Source organism: Varanus komodoensis, unplaced genomic scaffold, assembly GCF_004798865.1.
Source record: "Varanus komodoensis strain SLA01 unplaced genomic scaffold, ASM479886v1 scaffold18_1, whole genome shotgun sequence".
Lineage (NCBI taxonomy): Eukaryota > Metazoa > Chordata > Lepidosauria > Squamata > Varanidae > Varanus > Varanus komodoensis.
In genome coordinates this window covers 2,350,123-2,372,374 of record NW_025335548.1, presented here as the reverse complement: position 1 = coordinate 2,372,374, position 22,252 = coordinate 2,350,123, and the positions used below count along the sequence as shown (strand labels likewise).

General features: G+C 39.5%; 1 protein-coding gene across 50 annotated transcripts in view; it reads left to right on the top strand.

The window, feature by feature from the left end:
- The window catches only part of TTN (titin), a 283,766-nt gene that overhangs the window by 165,234 nt on the left and 96,280 nt on the right, over positions 1-22,252 (top strand). For 41 of the 50 annotated variants that reach the window (XM_044426908.1, XM_044426892.1, XM_044426914.1 and 38 more), the window contains 26 exons: positions 1,060-1,155; positions 3,064-3,141; positions 3,871-3,966; positions 4,591-4,680; positions 5,267-5,314; positions 6,311-6,391; positions 7,162-7,215; positions 7,510-7,905; positions 8,982-9,257; positions 10,408-10,683; positions 10,814-10,953; positions 11,463-11,589; positions 11,681-11,944; positions 12,055-12,321; positions 12,447-12,710; positions 12,806-12,945; positions 13,069-13,195; positions 13,333-13,599; positions 13,703-13,969; positions 15,786-16,052; positions 16,220-16,359; positions 18,233-18,359; positions 19,216-19,358; positions 21,288-21,411; positions 21,623-21,886; positions 22,143-22,240. In XM_044426908.1, the coding sequence (XP_044282843.1) occupies positions 1,060-1,155; positions 3,064-3,141; positions 3,871-3,966; positions 4,591-4,680; positions 5,267-5,314; positions 6,311-6,391; positions 7,162-7,215; positions 7,510-7,905; positions 8,982-9,257; positions 10,408-10,683; positions 10,814-10,953; positions 11,463-11,589; positions 11,681-11,944; positions 12,055-12,321; positions 12,447-12,710; positions 12,806-12,945; positions 13,069-13,195; positions 13,333-13,599; positions 13,703-13,969; positions 15,786-16,052; positions 16,220-16,359; positions 18,233-18,359; positions 19,216-19,358; positions 21,288-21,411; positions 21,623-21,886; positions 22,143-22,240 (4,517 nt within the window). The remainder of the gene's footprint in view (positions 1-1,059; positions 1,156-3,063; positions 3,142-3,870; positions 3,967-4,590; positions 4,681-5,266; positions 5,315-6,310; positions 6,392-7,161; positions 7,216-7,509; positions 7,906-8,981; positions 9,258-10,407; positions 10,684-10,813; positions 10,954-11,462; positions 11,590-11,680; positions 11,945-12,054; positions 12,322-12,446; positions 12,711-12,805; positions 12,946-13,068; positions 13,196-13,332; positions 13,600-13,702; positions 13,970-15,785; positions 16,053-16,219; positions 16,360-18,232; positions 18,360-19,215; positions 19,359-21,287; positions 21,412-21,622; positions 21,887-22,142; positions 22,241-22,252) is intronic. The other 9 variants (XM_044426917.1, XM_044426913.1, XM_044426900.1 and 6 more) reach the window with 8 other exon arrangements.

Genomic DNA, 22,252 nt, shown 5'->3' with positions numbered 1-22,252 from the left:
CTGGTCTATTACGTCTTCATTTGGTTTTGTATTTATGAGATTATGTTTGTAAATGTATAGCACAGAGGAATGGGATAGTGTCTGCTTTCATTATGCAAACTATTCTAAAAATGGATAAAAGAACCATGAAAAAGGTCACTAAAATCTTCCATTTCTTTGAATATTTTCTTTATAAAATCATCACTCCTTCAAATTACAAATTACTGTCTATGCAATCACAACACCCTGCATTTAAGACAGTGAGCGAAATCCTGACAAAATTCAACAGTTTAAGTCCCTTTGTTTCCAGTAGGCACAAGCCAGCTGATGGTGATGTATGCCGAGGCCTCCTGGCATCAGACCAGCCTCAGAGGCTTTGGTCAGGGGCATTGTTTCTTCCCCTCATTTGCATCCTGCCCCAGAGCCAACCCCTTTGCAAAATCTGCACTGTTTGTCTCTGTGTTAGTATGTCTCAGCTGTTCTATGTACAATTCTTCTAGCCACCCAGTCTTATAAATGGCAATCTTATGCTAGTTATCAATATTCTTTAAAGAGCCAGAAAAAGTTGCTGAAGTTACAGAAGAAATTGAACAGGAAGAACCAATACCTACTCCTATTCCAGAAAAAGATGAGATAATTCCAGCAGAAGAAGGTATATGTAGTACTAGAGTTGGGATGAAACGCACAGCTTGCTTTAATATCGTACCTCTCCATCTTGCCATGTAGAAACTATGCAAGTGTGTTAGAAGTATGTGTACATGTCAGTACACATTGTTCTTTTTCACTTGTGTACATACATTGTCTTTGTTGACTTTGTGTCTTAATATATGTTGAACATTCACATCTCTGGCCTGGAAAACATTCCTTTATATTACCTTTCCCATTTAAGTGACTAATGACTCTTTTAGGATCGTTCCTAACTTCGGCATATCAGATATTTTAATCTGAATTACTTATTTTTTTAATAGCATTACAGCAATCTCTAGAAGTTTTTTTAAATATGCAATGGATGTTCTTAGCTGAGGTGTATATTATAGCACAATTACATTTGCACTGAATGTACCACCATATCATTTAAAGAGCCAGAACCAGAAAAGAAGATACCTGAGAAACCTAAACCCCGTGTGCCTTTCCCACCCAAAGAGGAGGTTAAGGAGGAAAAGGTTCAGCTTAAAGGTATCAGTAGGGTCCTCAAACAGTACTTAACAGCTCTGCTAAGCCTCAGTTACATAATGAATGCACCGCATTGACACATGATTGTATTCTCTGCAAGTGTGACATCCAGACTGCCATCCTATACTTATCTATATGGCAATGAGCCCCCATGAACTCAATGGGACTTACTGTTGAATAGAGATATATAGGATTGCGCTGTTAATATATTAATGTTAGTCTAACTGAATGTTGTCTGAATGGCTTTTGGATTAATGCTCTGGCTCACTGAAAATATCCAACAATGTCTTATGCTGTTGGTTTGTGGGTTTTGATCCATAGGATGGATAACTATTTAAACTGTCCTCTTGATTTCTTTTTTTTTCTTTTTTTTTTTCTTTTTTGGTACTCTTCTCAAACTATAATTTGGGCTCACAATCCAGAGACTTGCTTATCCAGAGTTAGGCTTCAGGGCCTATGCTTTTTCAACCAGACCTTTAGCATGGTCTAGCTAACCACAATGCCACAGCATAAGCTGAGAAACTCTCAGCATGTGATTCCTCTTTGAAATTCACAAGTCCAAAGCCCACTGAGCGTGTGAAACTGCTTCTACATTTCTCTGAATTGTACCCAGAATTTTTGAAGCCGCATGTGTCAAGCATGGAAACCTTGTTATTTAGAATTATGGATAGATAAAGTGGAGCTCAAAAGATTAAGGAAGGAAAAAAGAGATGTTCTTGTCTTTATTAAGGAAAATTCACAGCAGATTTTAAAAATAATTAAGTATATGTAGAATTGATTTGCATTTTATTAAGGATTCTGAAACTAGCCACTTGAGATCTCACACTTTGAGATATAATCTCAAATGACGTAGGGCATAATGAAAAGTCAAATACAGTTCAGTCCTTGAACTAAGTAAGAATAGCATTTTTCTTAGAGGATGGTTTTGTGTCAGCCCTCCAGACCTGAGGACTTGCATAGTATAAAAATGATGCCTGCTCATTCAAGTGTATGCCACAATCTCTGAACACTTTTTTCTTCAGTTTGCTGCTTGCTTTTTTCTAGCAAGCTGTAACTGCCCATCCCCCACAATTATCTTCCGATACCAGGAGTTTCCCCTCTGAAGCAATTACCCTCCTACCCTCTGCTTATACTTATTTTACTCTGGAAGATTCAAAGTAGGAACACTCAGTCATATGAGGAAACCTGATAGCTCATGAGGCAAGAAGGAATATTGTTGCCCACTGACACTTCAACAAAAGTGGATCTCATGCCTTCTAGACTCCTGGGGCAGGGGGAATCAATATATGATCAGGCATTGTAAGGTCCTCAGGCTGTATATACCCCCCAAAGACCTCTTCTCCGGCCAATGCCACTATGTGGTGATTCATCCACATATTCATCTGTCTTGTTCTTGTCTTTAAAGAGCACCAGATAGTCCTTTCTAGTATTTTTCATAATAATATCCATTTTTCTTTCCATATGTGACTAACCATGGTTGTTCTGTGTTTAACTCACTTCTCTGTTTTCATTGAAGCATGCTTGCTTTTATTTCAGACCGGGTATTCTGTGAGTTGTTGACAATGACAGTAAAGTTCTGATGAAGAACAAATATTACAATGGAATATAAAAATTAGAAGTTCATGGTTGTTTTAATAAAATAAATACATTTTCTTTTGGGAAAAAAACATTTGAGAAACAGTTGTCCCCAAATTGAAAGAGTAACTGATTTTTCTGTTCTGTGATCATTCAAATGGAACTAAAGACTACGTCTTTCTTCTAAGAGATTTTTCTAAGAAGCAGCTTTTATAATCATCTAATGCTCTGCTTTTTATGCATATTCTATAAAATGGTACCTGGTGCATGATGTGGGTATCTTTTAGATGGCCATAATTACTGGTCACCTTATTCTGAAATTAATATCATTTTAAGCACCTACGCTGAAAGCACGAAAACAACGTCCTGAACCTCCCCCTCCTCCACCTAAGGAAGAAGTTGTTCTGAAAAAAGGTATGGCTATTTGACTGTGTCTCTTGTTAAAAGCCATAGGGATTCTGTACCATTATTTATTTATTATTCATCAATATAATTTGCGTAGCTCTTAATATGGACACCTGTAAGTTGTTACCCAAAAGGACTACTGTCTTGATATGAGATCAACAGGAAGCACTTCTTTCTCATATATGCATCAAGCTATTATGACCTTTCTTGAAAAGTCCACCAGTTGGTATCTATCCAGCTATCCAATGGATAGCTCCACTGCAGATTCTGGGGAAAACTGGTTTGAGTTCTGCCAGATTCAGGTAAATACATCTACTGCTACTATACATTTAGGCAAAGCAGGAAACTCCCAGTCCTTGGGAAGTTCTGATCAGTGTGTTATTTCCACACCAAAGGACCCAGTGCTGCTCTCACCTTTGGATATGTAGTAATCCATGCATGAATTTCATCACCCTCTCAGAAGGGACTCCTTGATGGAGACTGAGGATAGATTATTAGGCTATGCAGATTTTCCATGGTGATCATGGAGAAAGAGGAGAGAATTGTTCTCCTTATGCAAAGTGTGGGGATGACTGTAACCGTGGCTATAAAACACAGCCCATCTACCTCTGAGATATATGAAGGGGTTACTTTATATTTCTTCTGTTTCCCTGCTTATTTAAATAACAGATTCTTATGCCTAAGTCTCCCATCAGTTCATCATATTGATCTTGAAAGAAAATTCTTTCTTTTTTAAAGTCCAAAGAGCCGTTAAGAAGCCTGAGGTGGAAGAAGCTAAACAAGAGAAAGAAATTAAAGTCGAACTCAAACCTTTTGAGAAGAAGACCGCTGAAGGTACACATCAGAAATAGAGAGCTGTGAAGTTACCTAGCAAGGGCACAATCCTATGAATGTTTAGACAGAAAAAGTTCTATAGCTCCTAGCATTCTTCAGGTAGCCTTGACAGCTGGGAAATTCTGGGGACTTTTTCAGTTGGACTTTTTTCTGTCTAAACATTCATGAAATTGTGTCCTAAGAGATACTACTGAACCTCATTGTCAAAAATATTTTCCAGGTTTCATCTCCTGAGCTATAGCGCATGATTTGGATATTTAGTTGTTAAATCAGCCCATAGTATGAAAGAGAAAAACATAACCAAATATTTGGACTATCCGAAATCTTTGGGACACGATCCATACCTTTACTTCTCTACTGCACACTGTTTCTTTGTGTGAAGGACTCCTTGAAAAGGCTGTCTTTGATTTATATTATTCTGTCTTATTCTGTCTTTCTTATTTAACTGGTATGGAAACCATTGTGTGCCACATGTATTAATCTTTACCACATGTATTAATCCTGGCACATTTTAACTTTTTAAAAAAATCACACTAGCTATATGTATTGTGATAAAATCTGTTAATGTATCAGGAAGTCAAAATGTTTAAATCCAGCTTCCAAATAAATAAAATATTTTTAAAGTGCATGAGATTCCAAAGAAGAAAGCGGAGGTTCTACCACCTGTCAAGAAAAGGGAAGAAAAAGAGAAACCTGTGCCTGAACCAGCCAAAGGTACACACTGGGGTTATTCTCCTCTTTGCTGCTCAACTAAAACTTCATTTGCCTGGAACACTGGTCTGCAAGCTAAGCTAATCTTCCATGATTGCCAGCCATATGCTATAGTCTTTGTAGTCTTCTACTTTCTTTTTAACTCTTCATTTTGTACTTAGTCATTTCTTCTTCTTCATTGGGCATCTCTTATTTTGCATTTTATTAGTAGCATTAGTATTACTACAATGCATTTATACCCTGTCCTTTTAACTCATGCAAGGAACCTGAGGCAGCTTATATATTCTTTCTCCGATCCATTTTATACTCTCAACAACAGCCCTGTGAGGTAGCTTAACCTAAGGGTGAGTTACTGGCCCCAGGCTTTAACATCAAGTGGGGATCTTACAGGTCCCAATCTCAGTGCTCTAACCACTGTGCCATGTTGACTCACAATAGCTCAAGACATGTTTATGAAAGTCTTTGTCAGATAAAATTAAATGATACCTTCTGTTAATTATGCTGTGCTGTCTGTCTCTCTGACAGTTTTTACTCTTGCTATTTTGGCTGCATTCTGTCATTAACCTGCTCATTACTTTTTTGTTTAAAGTTCCAGAACCAAAACCAGCCGCAATTCCTGAACCAAAGCCTGCAACAGGTAAGGATACTGTAAAACAATCATGAATGGTACAATCCAGCACCCTCCCCACTGGATGCAGGTGAGCCTCTGAACTCAGAGGCTGCATGGTGTGAGATTCAGCGGTGGCAGTTTCCTCTGGCCTGCACCTTGGGCCTCACACAGCATCTAGACAGCCATTGTCGGCCACCTGTCTGAATTGCCACGAAGCAAGGGTCAGACTGGCTGGGCACAGTTCGTCTGTGATGTAAGGTGTTGGGCCCAGCCTCCCACTCTCCATTTCCCTTTTCTGAAGAGGCTGCTGGCATGGTTCTTTCAGTATCAGCTGCAAGGGGAACAGTGGCTCCACATTTGGAGTCCCAGCTCAAGGTCTCAGGGCCTTGAAACTGGGTTCCAAATAATCTTATGGCCTCCCAGACAATCCGTAGCATAGACATTTTATATTTTGTGTAATTAATTGTGATGTTAGTATCAAATCACTTATAAAATGCAGCGTAATATAAACTGGTATAAACCCACCCTATGATTTTATGTACTGGTACAGCATTCCTTATTTTATCAGACTCCAAGTTTGCTAGTTAAAGATATTTCAAACATATGTCACATTCTCTTTTTATGAATAGTCAAGATCAGTGAAAGTTTAGGCATAACCTATTCCAGTAAGATTCTAAAATGGGTAGGCAACTTGCAGTCCTCTGGATGTTTTGGCCTACTACTCTGGTTTCTCTTCAGATCATACTGCTCCTATCAGTCCTCACCAGCACAGCCAGTGGTGAGGGATCATGACAGTAGCAGAGCAAAGCATCAGTGGAAGGGACACAGGTTGCCCAGTCCTTTTGTTAAAAGGATGTAAAGTATAAATTCGTAAAGTCATGCTAAGAATCTTTTCCTAGAAGTAAATTCTATGGAATTCAGTGAGGCCCACTCTTAAGCAAATATACTAACGATGGCCACTTCAGCTATCAACTTTTATCAGTGAGCAGACAAAAAGGGAGGAAAACCTGTTTCTTTCCACAGCCCTGAAATCTCCCAAGCCCCCTCCAGAACCAACACCTGAAGCTGCTCCTGTGACAGTTCCAGTGGTTGGGAAGAAAGCAGGTATGAATAATGGTTGTGTCGAACATTTGTTTCTTTGCATTACCATTCTACAAACTTTAACTGTATGTGTAATCATACAATATAATCAGAAACCTAAACATTTTCTTGCTAACAAAAGTACTTACAATACATAGTGCAGGAAAACCACACCCCATTATACTACAGATCATACACATGTTTAACCCCAAAGCAGCATGCCACAGGCCTCTTACTCAGGACTAAAGCATGGGAGAGATTAAACGTGTGTGCTTACTGGGACCTGACTAGAGCAGCAAGTGATTGCTATGAAGCTTAATTATGGATTGTGCATAGGGGTTTTAATGCATATATTGCCAAATTTGTGGGCCTCTTTGGGGTGTCTAGGGTTTAGTTTTTGTAAGATTTGTTGCAGCTAATCAAAAGTTAATAGAAGTAGAACAAAACAAGTAACAATGGCGAGCTGCCAGCTCAGAGAGAGAGAGAGAGATCGTATATAGGAAAGTCTTCCTCAAGTCCCAAGGTCCTTTAGTACCTGTTGGCATTTCCAGTGCACAGACAGAAGAAGCCTACTAATATTGAGGCAAGAGGGAAGAACAAGCACCATAACCATCAAGACACTGTCATCCTAGGGGATTGTGGGAAACATTACATTTATTACATACGTGTGTGTTTGCCTACCTTCGTAGAAGCATACAGAAAGAAGCAACGGTTAAAGAAAACCATTACAATTTTAAATTTATTTCTGAGATTTTGATTTCCTATATAATAATACTGTTCGTATTTTACATCAGAACCGAAAACAACACCAAAGGAGGAACCTGGCAAGGGTAAAAGTCCTATTAAAGGTAAGAAAGAAAGAGTATAACATTAGATTCTACCCCCTGTATGTTTAAATATCTATAACTAAATAATTACCCCAGGCTTTCCACTGGGAACTCCCAAATATTGGATCATTTAATATTAACTTGCTAGTCATTGGACTTTCCAGAAGAGAGAACTGTCTGAATAACCCCTCCCCAACTACCATCAGCAGGGTTACCATCAGCTGAATTCTGTCAAGCTGGCAACTAAGTACCTGGTTTCAACTCTGTGAGTGGGATCAATCTTCATTTTTACATATTTTCATATCTGATTTGTAGCCCGGGCAATACCATCACCAGCAGAGGCAGAGAGGAGGAAATTACGGCCAGGAAGTGGTGGTGAAAAGCCTCCGGATGAGCCACCCTTCACATACCAGTTGAAAGCTGTGCCACTTAAGTTTGTGACAGAAATTAAAGATATCGTGCTGACTGAAGCTGAGTCCATTGGCTCTTCTGCTATCTTTGAGTGCCTCATTTCTCCATCCACTGCCATTACAAGTTGGATGAAAGATGGCAGCAACATCCGTGAGAGCCCTAAGCACAGGTTTCTGTCGGATGGGAAAGACAGGAAGCTCCACATTATTGATGTCCAGCTTTCAGATGCCGGGGAGTATACTTGTGTGCTGAAACTGGGAAACAAAGAAAAGACTTCGACAGCAAAGCTTATTGTTGAAGGTACTTCATGGCTCCTCCAAATAGGTTGCGATTCCTCTGTGTTCTAAAGATGATGTAGAGAAGGGGCCCATCCCTTGCATGTTGCAGTCTGCTCAGATACATTCATCCAATTCAGAAGAGCAGGCAGAGGCACAAGGGTGGGGAATGGAGAAGCTGGCCATTTCAAGGCTACCTAGTGAAGCTCTCAGGCAGTGTGTGAATCTGCCTTCCTTGGAAAGATTTTCAGGGAAGAAGGGGGAGCTGATGCAGGAAGAGCTCCTTGACCTGCTCAGGGGACAGCAGGGGAAGTGAATAGACTGATTATAAACTCTGGCATTCCCACCATTTAGCCCTCAAACAGAAAGAGCCACCCCAAGTGTGAACTCAGAAGCTTTTCTGAAAAGAAGGGAAGGAGAGGAAGTTTGAGTTGAGGTGCAACTCTGTCCATGAGCAGATGTTTCTCCCACAACTCTAGTTGAAGGCTTCTTTCATTTACTGTTCCAGTTAAGCTTCAGTAAAAGAACTGTCCTTCTAAGGTTTGTTTTGAGTTTGATAAGGAGAAGGAAGGAGGAAGATGATCTACTCTCAACACATGATGCATTTTGTCCAATGCTTTGTCCAATGCTCCAATGCTGTGTTAGGGTTGATACCTGCATTTCTTAATGTCTGTGATATTATGCATGGAAGGCCCCTGCTCCAGGGAGCTTAGACTCAATAACTCAACACAGAACAATTGGGGAATGAGAGAAATATGCTACCACATCAGTTACAAGTTCTTAGGTTTTCCATGGGCATTTCCTTCATGATTTAAACTGCATATACTCATCCCTGCCCAGCAATGTATTCTTCACATAGCCACTCCATTATCTACACAAAGTCTCTTTGCCAAGAACAGCATTCCTTTATGCATACAAACCAGATCCTTATATTGAAAGGAATGGGATCCCTCTTATGCTCAGGAGACAAGGGCATACCAGGAGCATGTGGGAATGTCTCAAGCTGGATTATAATTCTGATGTGCGTGCTTCGGGTTGAATGCTAGAACTGATGGTGAATGACATAACATGCAAATAATCCCTCTTTCTCCTCATTATCAGAATTGCCAGTACGGTTTGTGAAAACTCTGGAAGAGGAACTTACAGTTGTCAAAGGGCAACCCTTTTATCTAACCTGTGAGCTGAACAAAGAGAGGGATGTGGTCTGGAGAAAAGATGGGAAGATTCTCAAAGACCAACCTGGGAAAATTGCCCTGGGTATTATTGGCTTGCAACGGGCAGTCACTATCATGGATGCTGATGACACAGATGGAGGAGAATACACTGTGACTGTTGAAAGCGCTAACCTCAGTTGTAAATCAAGCGTTAAAGTTGTTGGTATGTTACATTCCTCTCAGGACTGGGAGTGGGTTCCCTGGATGTTGAGAGCATAGGGAGTACTAAGAGGCTGTAATTAATTAAGAGGCAGCAAAATTCTGCTTAGTAATGTTAAGCCTGAGCCTTTGTTTTCACCATATCTTCGCCAAAGCTCAGTTTTCATTGAATTGATTGTGCGACTAATCAAATACTCTGAGGGACTCTAGATCAGTGGAACAGGATTGGACTTCTGTATTGTGGCCGTCCTGATCTGTCCCCTTAATTACCAATTAGGGTGCATGTTTAAACAGAACAAAACAACAAAACCCTATAATTCGCAGCATCCCAACCAATGCCCAATCATGTTGGTTGGAGCATGATGGGAATTCTAGGACTTGTTTGTTTGTTTGCATTGAACAAGCATAGGATTGCAGCCTTGGTGAGTGAGTTAGTGACAAAACACACTGATCTATTTCCAGTAGCTTTAGAAAGAATATAGCAATCTACAAGTCATTTTAATATTGCCTATTTAATAGATACTACTGACTAACTACTGCAACAATCTAAGTGATAAAACTATTTTCCACCCACAGGGTTGAGCATCAGTATTTCTTCATAGTTCCATTTGAGGACTGGTATTTAATAACAGAAATGCCAGACTAGACTTATTTAGTATCTGTAATCATATTTTAAAAATTGACTGTCATGCGCAAATAATTTACTCTTTTTAATATCACTGAAGAAAACAGACCTAATGTTAAATCTAGTAGATCAGGTGTATAACTATTGCAGCCACTGCCTACTTTTTTTTGTATTTGAAGGTTTCGTTGATTATGTAGATTACCATCTTGAAAACAAAAAACAAACTAAATTGTATTCCATCCATATCCACCTGAATCCAAAAAATTGCCTTACATAAACAAGCCTTACATCCCCAGTTGTATAATAATAAAGGGGGGAAGATAAAGTTCTGAAAATGCAAGAAGCCAGATACATAAAAGGATTAAACTAAGAAACAAATAGACATGGGTGATGGAAGGAGCAGAATATGTGAAGGAAAACATGGGAATAGTGGGATTTTCTGGCACATGAAGAAAATCTTAAAGAAATTGTTTGTGTTTATGTGTAGCATATAACTGTTTATATGTATGTATTGTGTCTTGAAATACAGAAATGATAAAAGACTGGCTAGTGAAACCCATCAGAGACCAGCATGTGAAACCAAAAGGGACTGCTACCTTTTCCTGTGACGTTGTTAAGGAAACACCAAATATTAAATGGTACAAAGGGGATGAAGAGATTCCTCTTGAACCAAATGACAAAACAGAGATTATACAAGACGGACATCACCAATACCTCAAAATTAAGAATTGCTCACCAGATGATATTGGGGAATATGCAGTGGAAGTTGAAGGGCGTCGATACCCAGCTAAACTGACACTTGGTGGTAAGTGTATTACTACATTAATACTGTATATTTGTCGGCATTTTTACTGCATACAGTAATAATAGACATGGAAGACTGCTAGATGGTAGAATTCCTGATTGTGCTAATTCGTTGATATTTTTAATGTCAGAACGAGAAGCTGAGCTGCTTAAACCCCTTGAAGATGTTACTGTTTATGAAAAAGAAACAGCAGAGTTTGACACTGAGATTTCTGAAGATGATGTCCCTGGAGAATGGAAACTGAAAGGAGAGATTCTCAGACCCTCACCTGTAAGAATCTGCACTTAAGAATTCATGAATGGCAATATAGTAGAGTGTGAATGATGTCAGTCAAACACTGGTTCTGCTTAATACCTTAAAGTGGGTAGCAAGCTCAAGTTAATAGTCAATATTTGTGTAGATCTTAGAAAAGTACATTTTTTATTATGGACCTTTTTCATGGAACTCCAAACCTCAATCATGTGCTCACACTGCATAAACAATACAGCAGAACACCCTGTGTCTTCTGTTCCATATAATTTCACAGTGAGCTTACTGAACGCACACGTGCTAGGAATGCCTGGGTCACAATCACTGAACCCCAGGCCTTGGTAGTTCAGGAGGAAGAGAAGCTGGAAATAACTTGTCCAAAGGACACTTAATGTGACTGTGGATTATGTCCCCATATCATCTGGCTATTACAAGGATACTGACCTGCCTGACCCCCTGCCTGCAAATCAGAGCAGTGCCCTGTGCTAAAATCCAGCTTTTCTTACCATAAGATATTTCATCCTTTCCAGACCTGTGAGATCAAAGCTGAAGGAGGAAAGCGCTTCTTAACCTTGCACAAAGTCAAATTAGACCAGGCTGGAGAAGTTCTCTATCAGGCCCTGAATGTGGTTACTACAGCTATCTTGACAGTGAAAGGTAAGTTGCTTTCCTAAAAGGGATGGCATATCACTTAAGACACTACTCCCACTGTGTGCCTGAAAGAATAATTTGTTCTCGTCATTTGCAGAAATTGAGCTTGATTTTGTCGTGCCTTTGAAAGACGTGACTGTACCAGAGAGGCGACAGGCAAGATTTGAATGTGTGCTCACAAGAGAAGCCAATGTAATGTGGTCTAAAGGCAGTGATATAATCAAAATCGGAGACAAATTTGACATCATTGCAGATGGAAAGAAGCACATCCTAGTCATCAATGATTCTCAGTTTGATGATGAAGGAGAGTACACTGCTGAAGTTGAAGGGAAAAAGTCTACAGCAAGACTTTTTGTAGAAGGCAAGTTCATGACTGAGAAGAATTATCCTGTAAAAATTACAAGAATCAGTTATCTGTAGGTACCCCTGGATGTGACTGTATGGCATTCATTGTCATTTATTCTGTTCCAGGTGTGAGGCTGAAATTCATCACCCCGCTCAAAGATCAGACAGTGAAGGAAGGAGAAACAGCTTACTTTGATTTTGAGCTTTCTCATGAAGATATGCCAGTGACCTGGTTCAAAAATGACAAGAAACTCCACACTAGCAGAACAGTTCGCTTTACTGCGGAAGGGAAGAAACACAAATTAGAAATAAGTGAAGTGACCCTTGATGACATCTCCGAGATCAAAGCACAGGTTAAGACACTACACACTGAGGCACACCTGAAGGTTTTAGGTAATATATCTGATATGTACTGGTACTTGTATCTGTTTGTATGTATCTTTATGTATTTGAATCATCACATTCACTGTGGTTACTAATCTCTTTAAAAAAAACAAATCCCTACTTCATTCTTACAGAGGCCGATCCATATTTCACTGTGAAATTGCAAGACTATACTGCTACTGAGAAAGACGATGTCATTCTGGAGTGTGAACTTAGCAAAGACGTGCCAGTGAAGTGGTATAAGGATGGTGAGGAACTTGTAGCTTCCAAGAAGATCTCCATAATGACCGATGGCAAGCGCCGCATCTTAAAAATTAAAAAGGTGTCTGATGCTGATAAGGGCAATTATGAATGTGACTGTGGAACTGACAAGACAAATTCTCAACTTAAGGTCGAGGGTAAGTTATTGTCCTTCAATCGGACCTCTTCAAGAGCTTTTACACCTCCTGATCAAGGCAGGAAATCTAAGATCTATATATATATTTGCTTTCAGCTCGATTAATAAAAATAGAGCGTCCTCTGTATGGAGTAGAAGTATTTGTTGGTGAAACAGCACGATTTGAGGTTGAAGTCTCTGAGCCTGATGTTCATGCAATTTGGAAGTTAAAGGGAGAAACTTTAACACCTTCACCTGTAAGTTTCTTTCAACAACAGCAACAAAACCGTAGGACAAGTGGAGGGAGGGGTCTCTTACAAAATTATCCAGAATGCTGGAGCAATTAGGACAAAATGTTATTTCTCCCCAATAACAACCAGGATTGTGAAATAATTGAAGATGGCAAGAAACACATTCTCGTTCTTCACAACTGCAAGTTGGATATGACAGGAGAAGTGTCCTTCCAGGCTGCAAATGCTAAAAGTGCTGCTAATCTGAAAGTGAAAGGTAGGCTTTAGAAAGTGTCAGCTCTAAATCTATCTTGTAAAAACATCTTTGTTATCCACCACAGAGAAACAAACAAACAAAACTTGGAATAGTGAATAGAAACAAATTTCTACCATTCTTCATTGATTTGATTTCAGAACTGCCTCTTATCTTTATAACTCCACTCAGCGATGTCAAAGTCTTTGAGAAAGATGAAGCTAAGTTTGAGTGTGAGGTATCAAGGGAACCAAAGACTTTCCGTTGGTTGAAAGGAGCCCAGGAAATCCCAGCAGATGAGAAATTTGAAATCATATCAGAAGGCACCAAGCATGCCCTAGTCATTAAGACTGTGGCTTTTGAGGATGAAGCAAAATACAGGTTTGAAGCTGAAGATAAACACACAAGTGCGAAGCTGATCATTGAAGGTTTGTTTGTACCTCCGATTCTGCTGACAGTATGTTTGATTTTCATGTTTATACCATTGTATTCACCATATTCTAACTTTAATAAGATACTTTTATGGTTTAGGCATTCGTCTTGAATTCATTACGCCTCTCAAGGATGTAACAGCCAAGGAACGGGAAACAGCAGTATTCACCGTGGAACTGTCCCATGACAACATCCCTGTCATCTGGTATAAGAATGACCAGCGACTCCATACCTCCAAGGTTGTTTCAATGAAGGATGATGGCAAATTCCATACCCTCACATTTAAAGATCTCACTATTGATGATACATCTCAGATCAGAGTGGAAGCTATGGGCAAATCATCGGAAGCTAAACTCACCGTTCTTGGTATGTGTGACTTGTGTTTGAAGTACATAAAGGATCTTCTACAATACAGTCTCTTGTGGAATTGTAAGCACGATGCTGTGCATGTGAACTCTTTTCATATGATGCCCCCTTGTTCCTTTGGGGCAACTCTTGAGATCTTCTGAGGAGGCCTGTTCCAGATTCCACCTTTTGTATAGGCTAAGTTAGCTTCCATAAAGAGAAGGGCCTTCTTGATGGCAATCCCAAGTCTTTGGAACTCTTTTATGAGAGGTTTACAAGTCCCTCATTTTCCTTCAAAAAGGTGTTGAGAACCAGCTGTTGCTAGTTCTTATGCTCTATTATAGTGCCTCCATTATATGCTTGACTCTTTGTTGTTGCTTGTTGTTCCTTTGTTTTTCGTTTTTTTGCTTTATTGTAGATGTTGTCTGTAACTTGTACACTGTTGTGAATTTTGATATGATTGTTCACTGTGTGGCCAAAAAGGGTTAGGTTTACTTAGGACTTTTTCCTTTCCTTTTCTTTCCTTTCCTTAGTCTTTTGGTTGCCATTAATACTTAAGAGGAATAAAATTATTATAAATTCTATAGATTTCTGAATTAATTAGCTTTTTCAGAAAAAATATATTTGGAGTTACCTTATGCTGCCTAAAAAGTTCTTCATGGTAATTATGAGATCATAAATTGCTTGCCCCACTCTAAATTAAAGTTACCCCATTGACTTCAGCAGCTCCTCCTGACTACCTTCTCATTTCAACTTGGATGAACTAACAGTCCATATAGCATAAAATCCCTTGACACATATGTCACATTAACATTGACTGCCAGTGCCCTTCCAGGCATTCAAAGTGCTGAACCTCATCTATGAATACACACATGGTCTAGATCCATGGTTTGTAAGGGCCAACTTTTCTCCATCGAGCTTGACTGTTGTTAAGATCATAGAATTTAGAGTTGGAAGAGCACAGTAAGGCCATTAGGTCCAACCTCCTGCTCAAAGCAGGACTCTCATTTGAGCATGGGCCATAGTTCAGCACTTGTTTTGCACACAAAAGGCTGCTGGCCCAATGGGGAAATACTGCAACCCTTAAGAGTCCTGCAGGGTTCCTTATGAGGTAGAAAATGCTGAGCTAGATGAACCAATGGTCTCATCTGCTGAACTCCAGTTCCAAGTTCCCCTGCTTATTAGTGTCATCAGACCAAGACTGTCCAGTTGTCCTGAGCTTTTCCTGATCAACAAAAAAATTTCTGTCTCTGAATAGCTCTGCTCTATTTTATCATGTTCTGCGCTCTCTCTCTCTCTCTCTCTCTCTCTCTCTCTCACTCTCTCTCTCTCTCTCTCTCTCTCTCTCTCTCTCTCTCTCTCTCTCTCTCTCTCTGTCATTTCTATACCACCCCACAGCTGAAGCTTTCTGGGTGGTTTTAGTGTTGCTCCTATTGCATTGTTTTTCCATTTGTGTATCTTCGGATGTTGTACTGTCTCAGTTTGTTTCTGCTTTGTCTAAACTACCTTGTAGATTTTTCTTTTAATGGAAAGGTGGGATATAATTCTCTTAAACAAATTAATTAATAAATAACCTCTTTTTGGAACACCCTAGAAACATATTTTTTTCAGGTCTACATTGCAAAAGCACCTTTTTTTTTCTAAATAACTAGGATTCCCTTTGTTCAAGTTGTTATTTTTGCTTTTAGATAGCTTTCTTGGTATGGTAAGAAACTAAGAAAAACTCCAATTTCTGCTAGAAAGGAGAAATATATTTTAAGCTGACATGTGCAAATTCCTGCAGCTTTTGAACATAGGAATAATACTTGGAATGTCACATATTCACCTTGACTTGCAGAGGGGGATCCTTATTTTACTGGAAAACTTCAAGATTACACAGCTGTGGAAAAAGATGAAGTAATTTTACAGTGTGAAATTAGCAAAGCAGATGCTCCCGTAAAATGGTTTAAAGATGGAAAAGAAATAACTCCATCCAAGAATGCCATTATCAAGGCAGATGGCAAGAAAAGAATGCTTATCCTCAAGAAAGCCTTGAAGAAAGACATTGGGCAATATACCTGTGATTGTGGTACTGACCAGACTTCTGGCAAGCTCAACATTGAAGGCAAGTTCCTCTTGTTGGTATAATATTGCAATCTATTTTGAACTGTCTTGTCAATCATTGGATTGAAAGGTGGGATACAGATCTTCTAAATAAATCTCTTATCAATCTTTCTGCTGTAAATCCCCATCTTGAAATGAAAGCTGGCAATGGTTGCTTTTCTTTTGCAGATCGTGATATTCAGATTGTGCGCCCCCTGTATAGTGTGGAAATATTTGAGATGGAGACTGCCCGTTTTGATACAGAAATCTCTGAGGAAGATATTCATGCTACCTGGAAATTGAAAGGGGAGACCTTAACTCAGTCACCTGTAAGCAATATTTCTAAATGACATTCGTATGTTACATAAACAATCAAAAAGTGCCCTCTGGGAACGCAATACAAAAACTCTGGCTTGGATTCAGGAAACCTGCTGTTTGACATCTTCTGCTTTGAATGTGATTGTGAGGGTTGGAGCTTCTCCAACTCTTTCCTGATCTGTAACCCTTTCCCCAAAACTTCAGGGGGTTGAGGGCCCTTCCAGACCAAGGGGGATACACAAGGAAATGATTTAGCAACCCTCTTGTGCACAATACCTTCTGATCCAAGCCTTTATCTAGGACTTGCTTATTTTAAAAGCTTCTTGCTCTTTTTCACTATTCAGCCTTGAAGTTAGATGATGCAAAACCTGGAGTTATGTTAATCATATTTAGAGGATAGGAATTGACATTCCACAATACATCAGTTGAACAGAAAATTATTTTAAAATGTATTCAACATGTCATTTGTTTTGTGGGAGAAGTAAGTTTAAAACTACTGTCCCTGGGGTTGTGGATCAGACAAACAGGAGTGCTGCATATGTGGTAGTCCTGCCCACATGTACAGGCATTTTGGAAGCAGATGTTTGACATAAAATTTCAAATTATACTATTTTGGCTCTTTTGGACTTAGTTTATGGTATAACAGTAGTAACAACAACAAAACAGAAAATTTGGTTGCTTTAATTTTAAAGAATTTTAATAGCAAAGACATAGACAACAGTTACCTTTAACTTAGCAATTGATAAATCCTGCCTTAATATTTTAAAATTAACTTACTGCAGAAAAGTAGAGTGAGAGGATTAAGACAGTGTATATCGATTTAGAAATTTAAAGCAATAAGAAAATAATTTTATAAGGCACAGTTTAAACGATTAAAATTGGAAATAGTTAATTCAGAATTATGCAAACTATGTGAAATATAGTTTCCTGTATTTTGTATTTGCATAATAGAAGATATATAATATAGGGGAAATGTGCTAAGTGTGTAGGATCATTTTCTTGTTTGTTTGGATAGGTTTTTTCTTTCTGTATGTCTGCTGTTCTTTCACAGTTATTAATCCCCAAAGGCAAATTTGCAGCCAAATTATTACAAGTGGAACTCAGCGTTGCTCAAGCAACCTTCTGCTTGCACAGCAGGACTTCCTTGCTTGTCTCCTGCTGCAGATCCCTGTGCCCTCCCCAACCCTCCTCTGGAAGGTGTGCGAGGAGCTGCAGAGGAGCAACAGAACCACCCGCTCCCTGTTCTGCTGAGGTTTTCCTCAGTAGACTTTTGCTGGCTGCTATTGAGGCAGGAATGGCTAATTGGGAGAGGCTTTAACACTTGACATATTATTTATAATTAATTTTCAGTACAAAACTTATTTGTACTTTGGCTACATCTGATTTCTTTTCATGATAACACTGCTGTTTATGGAAATGCTGATGATCATCCACACTGATCAGCTTCTTTGGACTTCAGTTATGCTATAACAGCAACATTGGCTAGATCAAAATGAGAGATTAATTCTGTGGCCAGAATTTGACTAAAATTTAGTGCTGTGTATCCAGTGGCTGCATGAATGGAAGGCAGTGTTGCATACCGCACGCACTGCTGGCTCCAGTTTCCTTCAGCAGCTGTCTGCAGCCCAGCCCACACTCTTTGGGAAGGCCCCAAATATTCCTGCATAAGCTTTTTATGGGGAAGCGAGTCAGCGGAAGTTTCCCTCCGTTGGATACCACCCAGTGCTATCAGGCTATTGTGAATGTACATCTACTTTGTTTCCTGCTGGAGAGAAAGCAAGTGATAGACTAAGGGAAATTCTGAATGAAAGTATTAATTCCTTTATCCCAAAAGAGTTGGCAAACATCACTGTACATGATTTTGCATTTCTTTCTGTTTGGAAGGACTGTGAGATAAAAGAAGAAGGCAAAAGGCACTGTGTTACACTCTACAACGTGCGCTTGAACCAGGCTGGTACTGTAGACTTTCAAGCAGCCAATGCCAAATCAAGTGCTAGCCTTCGGGTAAAACGTAAGTGTCTTACAAGTATACCTAAAAAATCAGGTGCATTCAGGCCAGTCGTAGGGCTAAAGTGAAACAAGTTGGCGTTGTCGTGTCCCATAGTCTGATGTCATCCTCGGTATATGAATTGGATGGTGAATGAGGAGGAAGCTAATCAGATAGCCTGGGGTGCCCATGGGAGTGATTCCGCCCTGAAGACACAGTGGCCCATGTTCTATGAAGTTACAGAATGTCAATTATCTGCATTATATGAAGGTTTTTAAATTAGCTCTAATGCTTCTAATTCCATTTTTTCTTGTTGGAACATGATATACAGTCTGTACTATAAAAATGTTTAATTAGCTAATTAGACAATTAATAATACCTGTATGACTGGCAGATGGCCTTGCATAATAAGTTGTTGTGAAATTTAAACGGCTGCAGATGAACTATTTGCAGTGCTTGGCATTTCAGGTTTAAGGTTGAAGAGGTAGCACCATGCTGACATTTGTGGAAAGTGCTAGCGGCCCGATAGTCAGAGACACCCTACACAGTTGGTGACCACTTGTCTCACTACCCAATCATAAGCTTCGCTATTTTGGAAGGCGCATGCCTTATCTAGTGAGAAGTATGCTAGGCTTGGCAAGGAGACAGCTGCAGAGCAAAATTCATGCTGAGCTTTCATTTCGAGAGGACAGGCTCTGCAAACAGGGTATCTCCGGTGAGCAGCCCACCCCCTGAGAACCCCAAGGGTCATCATCTAGCCAGGAAATTTAAATAGCCTTGGGGCAATCATACTCCCTCTCTCTCTGTTGGGAAAGCCACGATGGTAGTTAATAAGGGGTGGCAGTGGTTAATCTGAAGATGAATTCTTCTTTCCGTCAAGCTCGTGTCATTGGCCTGGTGAGGCCTCTCAAGGATGTAACTGTGACTGCTGGTGAAACAGCAACCTTTGAATGTGAGCTCTCCTATGAAGGCATCGTGGTGGAGTGGTTCTTGAAAGGAGAGAAATTGGAACCCAGTGACAAGGTACAGAAGACCTTTATTTAGCTCTGTATTTACTTATTTATTTTATGTTCTTCCTTTATTCCTGCAATGAATCCTCCTCATCCTCTCTGTTTTATCCTCACAGTAACCGTGTGAGGTACGTTAGGCTGAGAGTCAGTGACTGGCCTAAAGTCACCCAGTTAACTTCATGGCTGAGTGGAGACTAGAACCCAGTTCTTGCATGACCAACATCTAAGCCACATTGGCTCTCCTTTCCCCTCTTTCCCTTTCTCCCACCTCTTCCTCATCTACCTGAATATCTTTCCATCTTCCTCTTCTCCTCTATTGTTTTTTCCACAAGCAAACATGCAAAATATGCTAAAGCTGCAGAGCTGGGAGTGACCCTTTGTGTTCAGTGGGGTAGACAGTAATAGAATTGCACTGTTTGGGACTCTTCTAAAATAACATTGACGATCATTTAAATATCATTTAATAAGTAATTATTTGTTGACCATCTACAAAAGAAGGTGAACGTTCTCAAGGGAGGTGAACATTCTCAAGCTGATGGACAGCAAGACTGAGGAGGCTTGCTAACACAGAGGGAGAGGAAGCATCCTAATATTTGTAGCAAAACCTCTGAGTGTTTACTTTCCTGAATCTTTTTCTCCTCTGAATGTAGAGCTGGAATCCAGTTCTGCGTATAAGGCATTTAAGGAGATGGAAATTCCATTTCAGGCATCCAAGAGGCCTTCCAGATAGCTTTCTTGGTAGAACTGCATGCTGAGCATTTCTCACCTGCTATTTTTAACCTTTCATCAAGAGTGCTGTTGGCACTGTGATATGAACAGCCTAGGAGGTGATTCATTGAATATCTAAAGTGATTCAGCATCAAACTATATCATTCAAATAACAGTGTGCATAAGTTGCACTCAATTCAATGCCAGTTCAATTTTGTTAGGTTCTTTGTTTTGATGGATAGAAAATCTGTTAATAATATGTTTTTATTTGCAAGGGACAATATAAATCAGCGTGTTAAAATTAAAAGCTAGTTAGTGAAAGACTTGAGCAGTTTATTCTCACCTGTCAGATTAAAGCCATTATGGTATGGTCAGTAAATGGGCAGATGAATATTTACGGTTCCAAAAATATTTTAACTTTATATTTTATTCTTGTTTTATTAGCCACTGCATAACCAGAAGTTCTCTGGGCACTGAAGTTTAAAACAAATTGAAAATCAAATTCCAATAAAACAACAGCCCACCAAAGCTCAAATATCAGTCCTATGAAACAAAACAGCCATCTCAAAGCCATATCAACAGTGATCAGATATGTCTCAGGATCAGATATATGTGCTACATGATTGTTAGATGGCATTTTATGCAACAGAATTATTCCTCCTTTTATATTATCAATTTGCAAGGTTTTGTATTTTAGTTCTGCTTTACCTCCAACTGTTCAAAAGTATAAATGGGTTCATGATAATACAAGAAATGACAGTTAGAGAACTCCTGCCCCGATCCAGCCAGGAGTGCATCCACACACATCTTTTTGGCAGGATGGGCAACAGTGATGCAAACAGGTCCTGTGTATAGCGATGTCCTTTTTTATTGAATGAATGTGGCTGCTCACACAGAATCCTGGTTACAGCTCTACAACCAGCTGTTTGGCAGGAGAATCTGGAGTTGTATTCATTATCCCAGATTTCTTTTCCTTGGACTACTCACAGAATGTCATTCAGCAAAGGCCAGGACCTTTGAGAAATAGCTGCCACTGTAGTAGGAAGAGACGCTATTTGAACAAGAAATCATGCATGAATGTATGCTTATACCCTTTGAATTGCTGCCTGTATAAGCACAGGTACTCTATACTGACTCGATATTTCATATAAAGGTGCAAGATAATTAATCACCAAAACTGCTTTGTTTGTTTTTTGTTTGTTTGTTTGTTTTTGTTTGTTTTTACTTTTTCTAGATTGTACCCCGGGCAGAAGGAAAAGTTCACACCCTTGTTCTCAGAGACGTGAAGCTAACTGATGCTGGAGAAGTTGAATTGAGAGCAAAGGATTTCAAAACTAAAGCAAATCTTTTTGTAAAAGGTAAATTTGGAGTTAGAACTCATTTGTTTAGCAATACACTGCACTGGACCTTGTAAAGTGCTTAGATGAACCTTTTCTGCTGTAGTTTTTATATCTAAAGGAGTGCACCCAGTTCTTTAAAGGAAGAACCAATTGATAGCTAATGTGCCAGTCCCTGGAGAGGAAAACACACCTCTGGCATGAATATGACATGTGTTGTTTTTTGCTTCAGAACCACCTGTTGAGTTTACCAAGCCTCTTGAGGATCAGACTGTGGAGGAAGAAGCCACTGCAGTGCTGGAGTGTGAATTGTCCAGGGATGCACCAGTGAAATGGTTCAAGAATGGTGAGGAACTCCACAAAACAAAGAAATATGAGATCGTCGCTGATGGCAGAGTCAGAAAACTTATCATTCATGGCTGCACTCTGGATGATGCTAAAACATACACCTGTGATGCTAAAGATTTCAAGACTTCTTGTTTCCTGAATGTTGAACGTAAGTCTACATTTAATTGTAATATAAAGAACTTCTGGGTGATCAGCATGTCAGATGGGTGGCCTGAGTGATGATACTGTTGAGTGAACAGACATCTGGGTAAATAGTTGGGACTTTTCCTTTCTTCCAAAAAAGTGGAAACCCATATTCTGATGTATCTGTTTGTGCACATGTATGAGTGCACATGTATGTATGATGGCCTTATTTAATATGTTTTTAATCTTCAAATATATGTGTATATTTGTTTCTCTTATAGCACTCCGTGTTGAGTTTACAAAGCCTCTACAGGATCTTACAGTTAAAGAAAAGGAAGTTGCTCGTTTTGAATGTGAAATTTCTCGACCACATGTTAAGGTCTGTCATGTT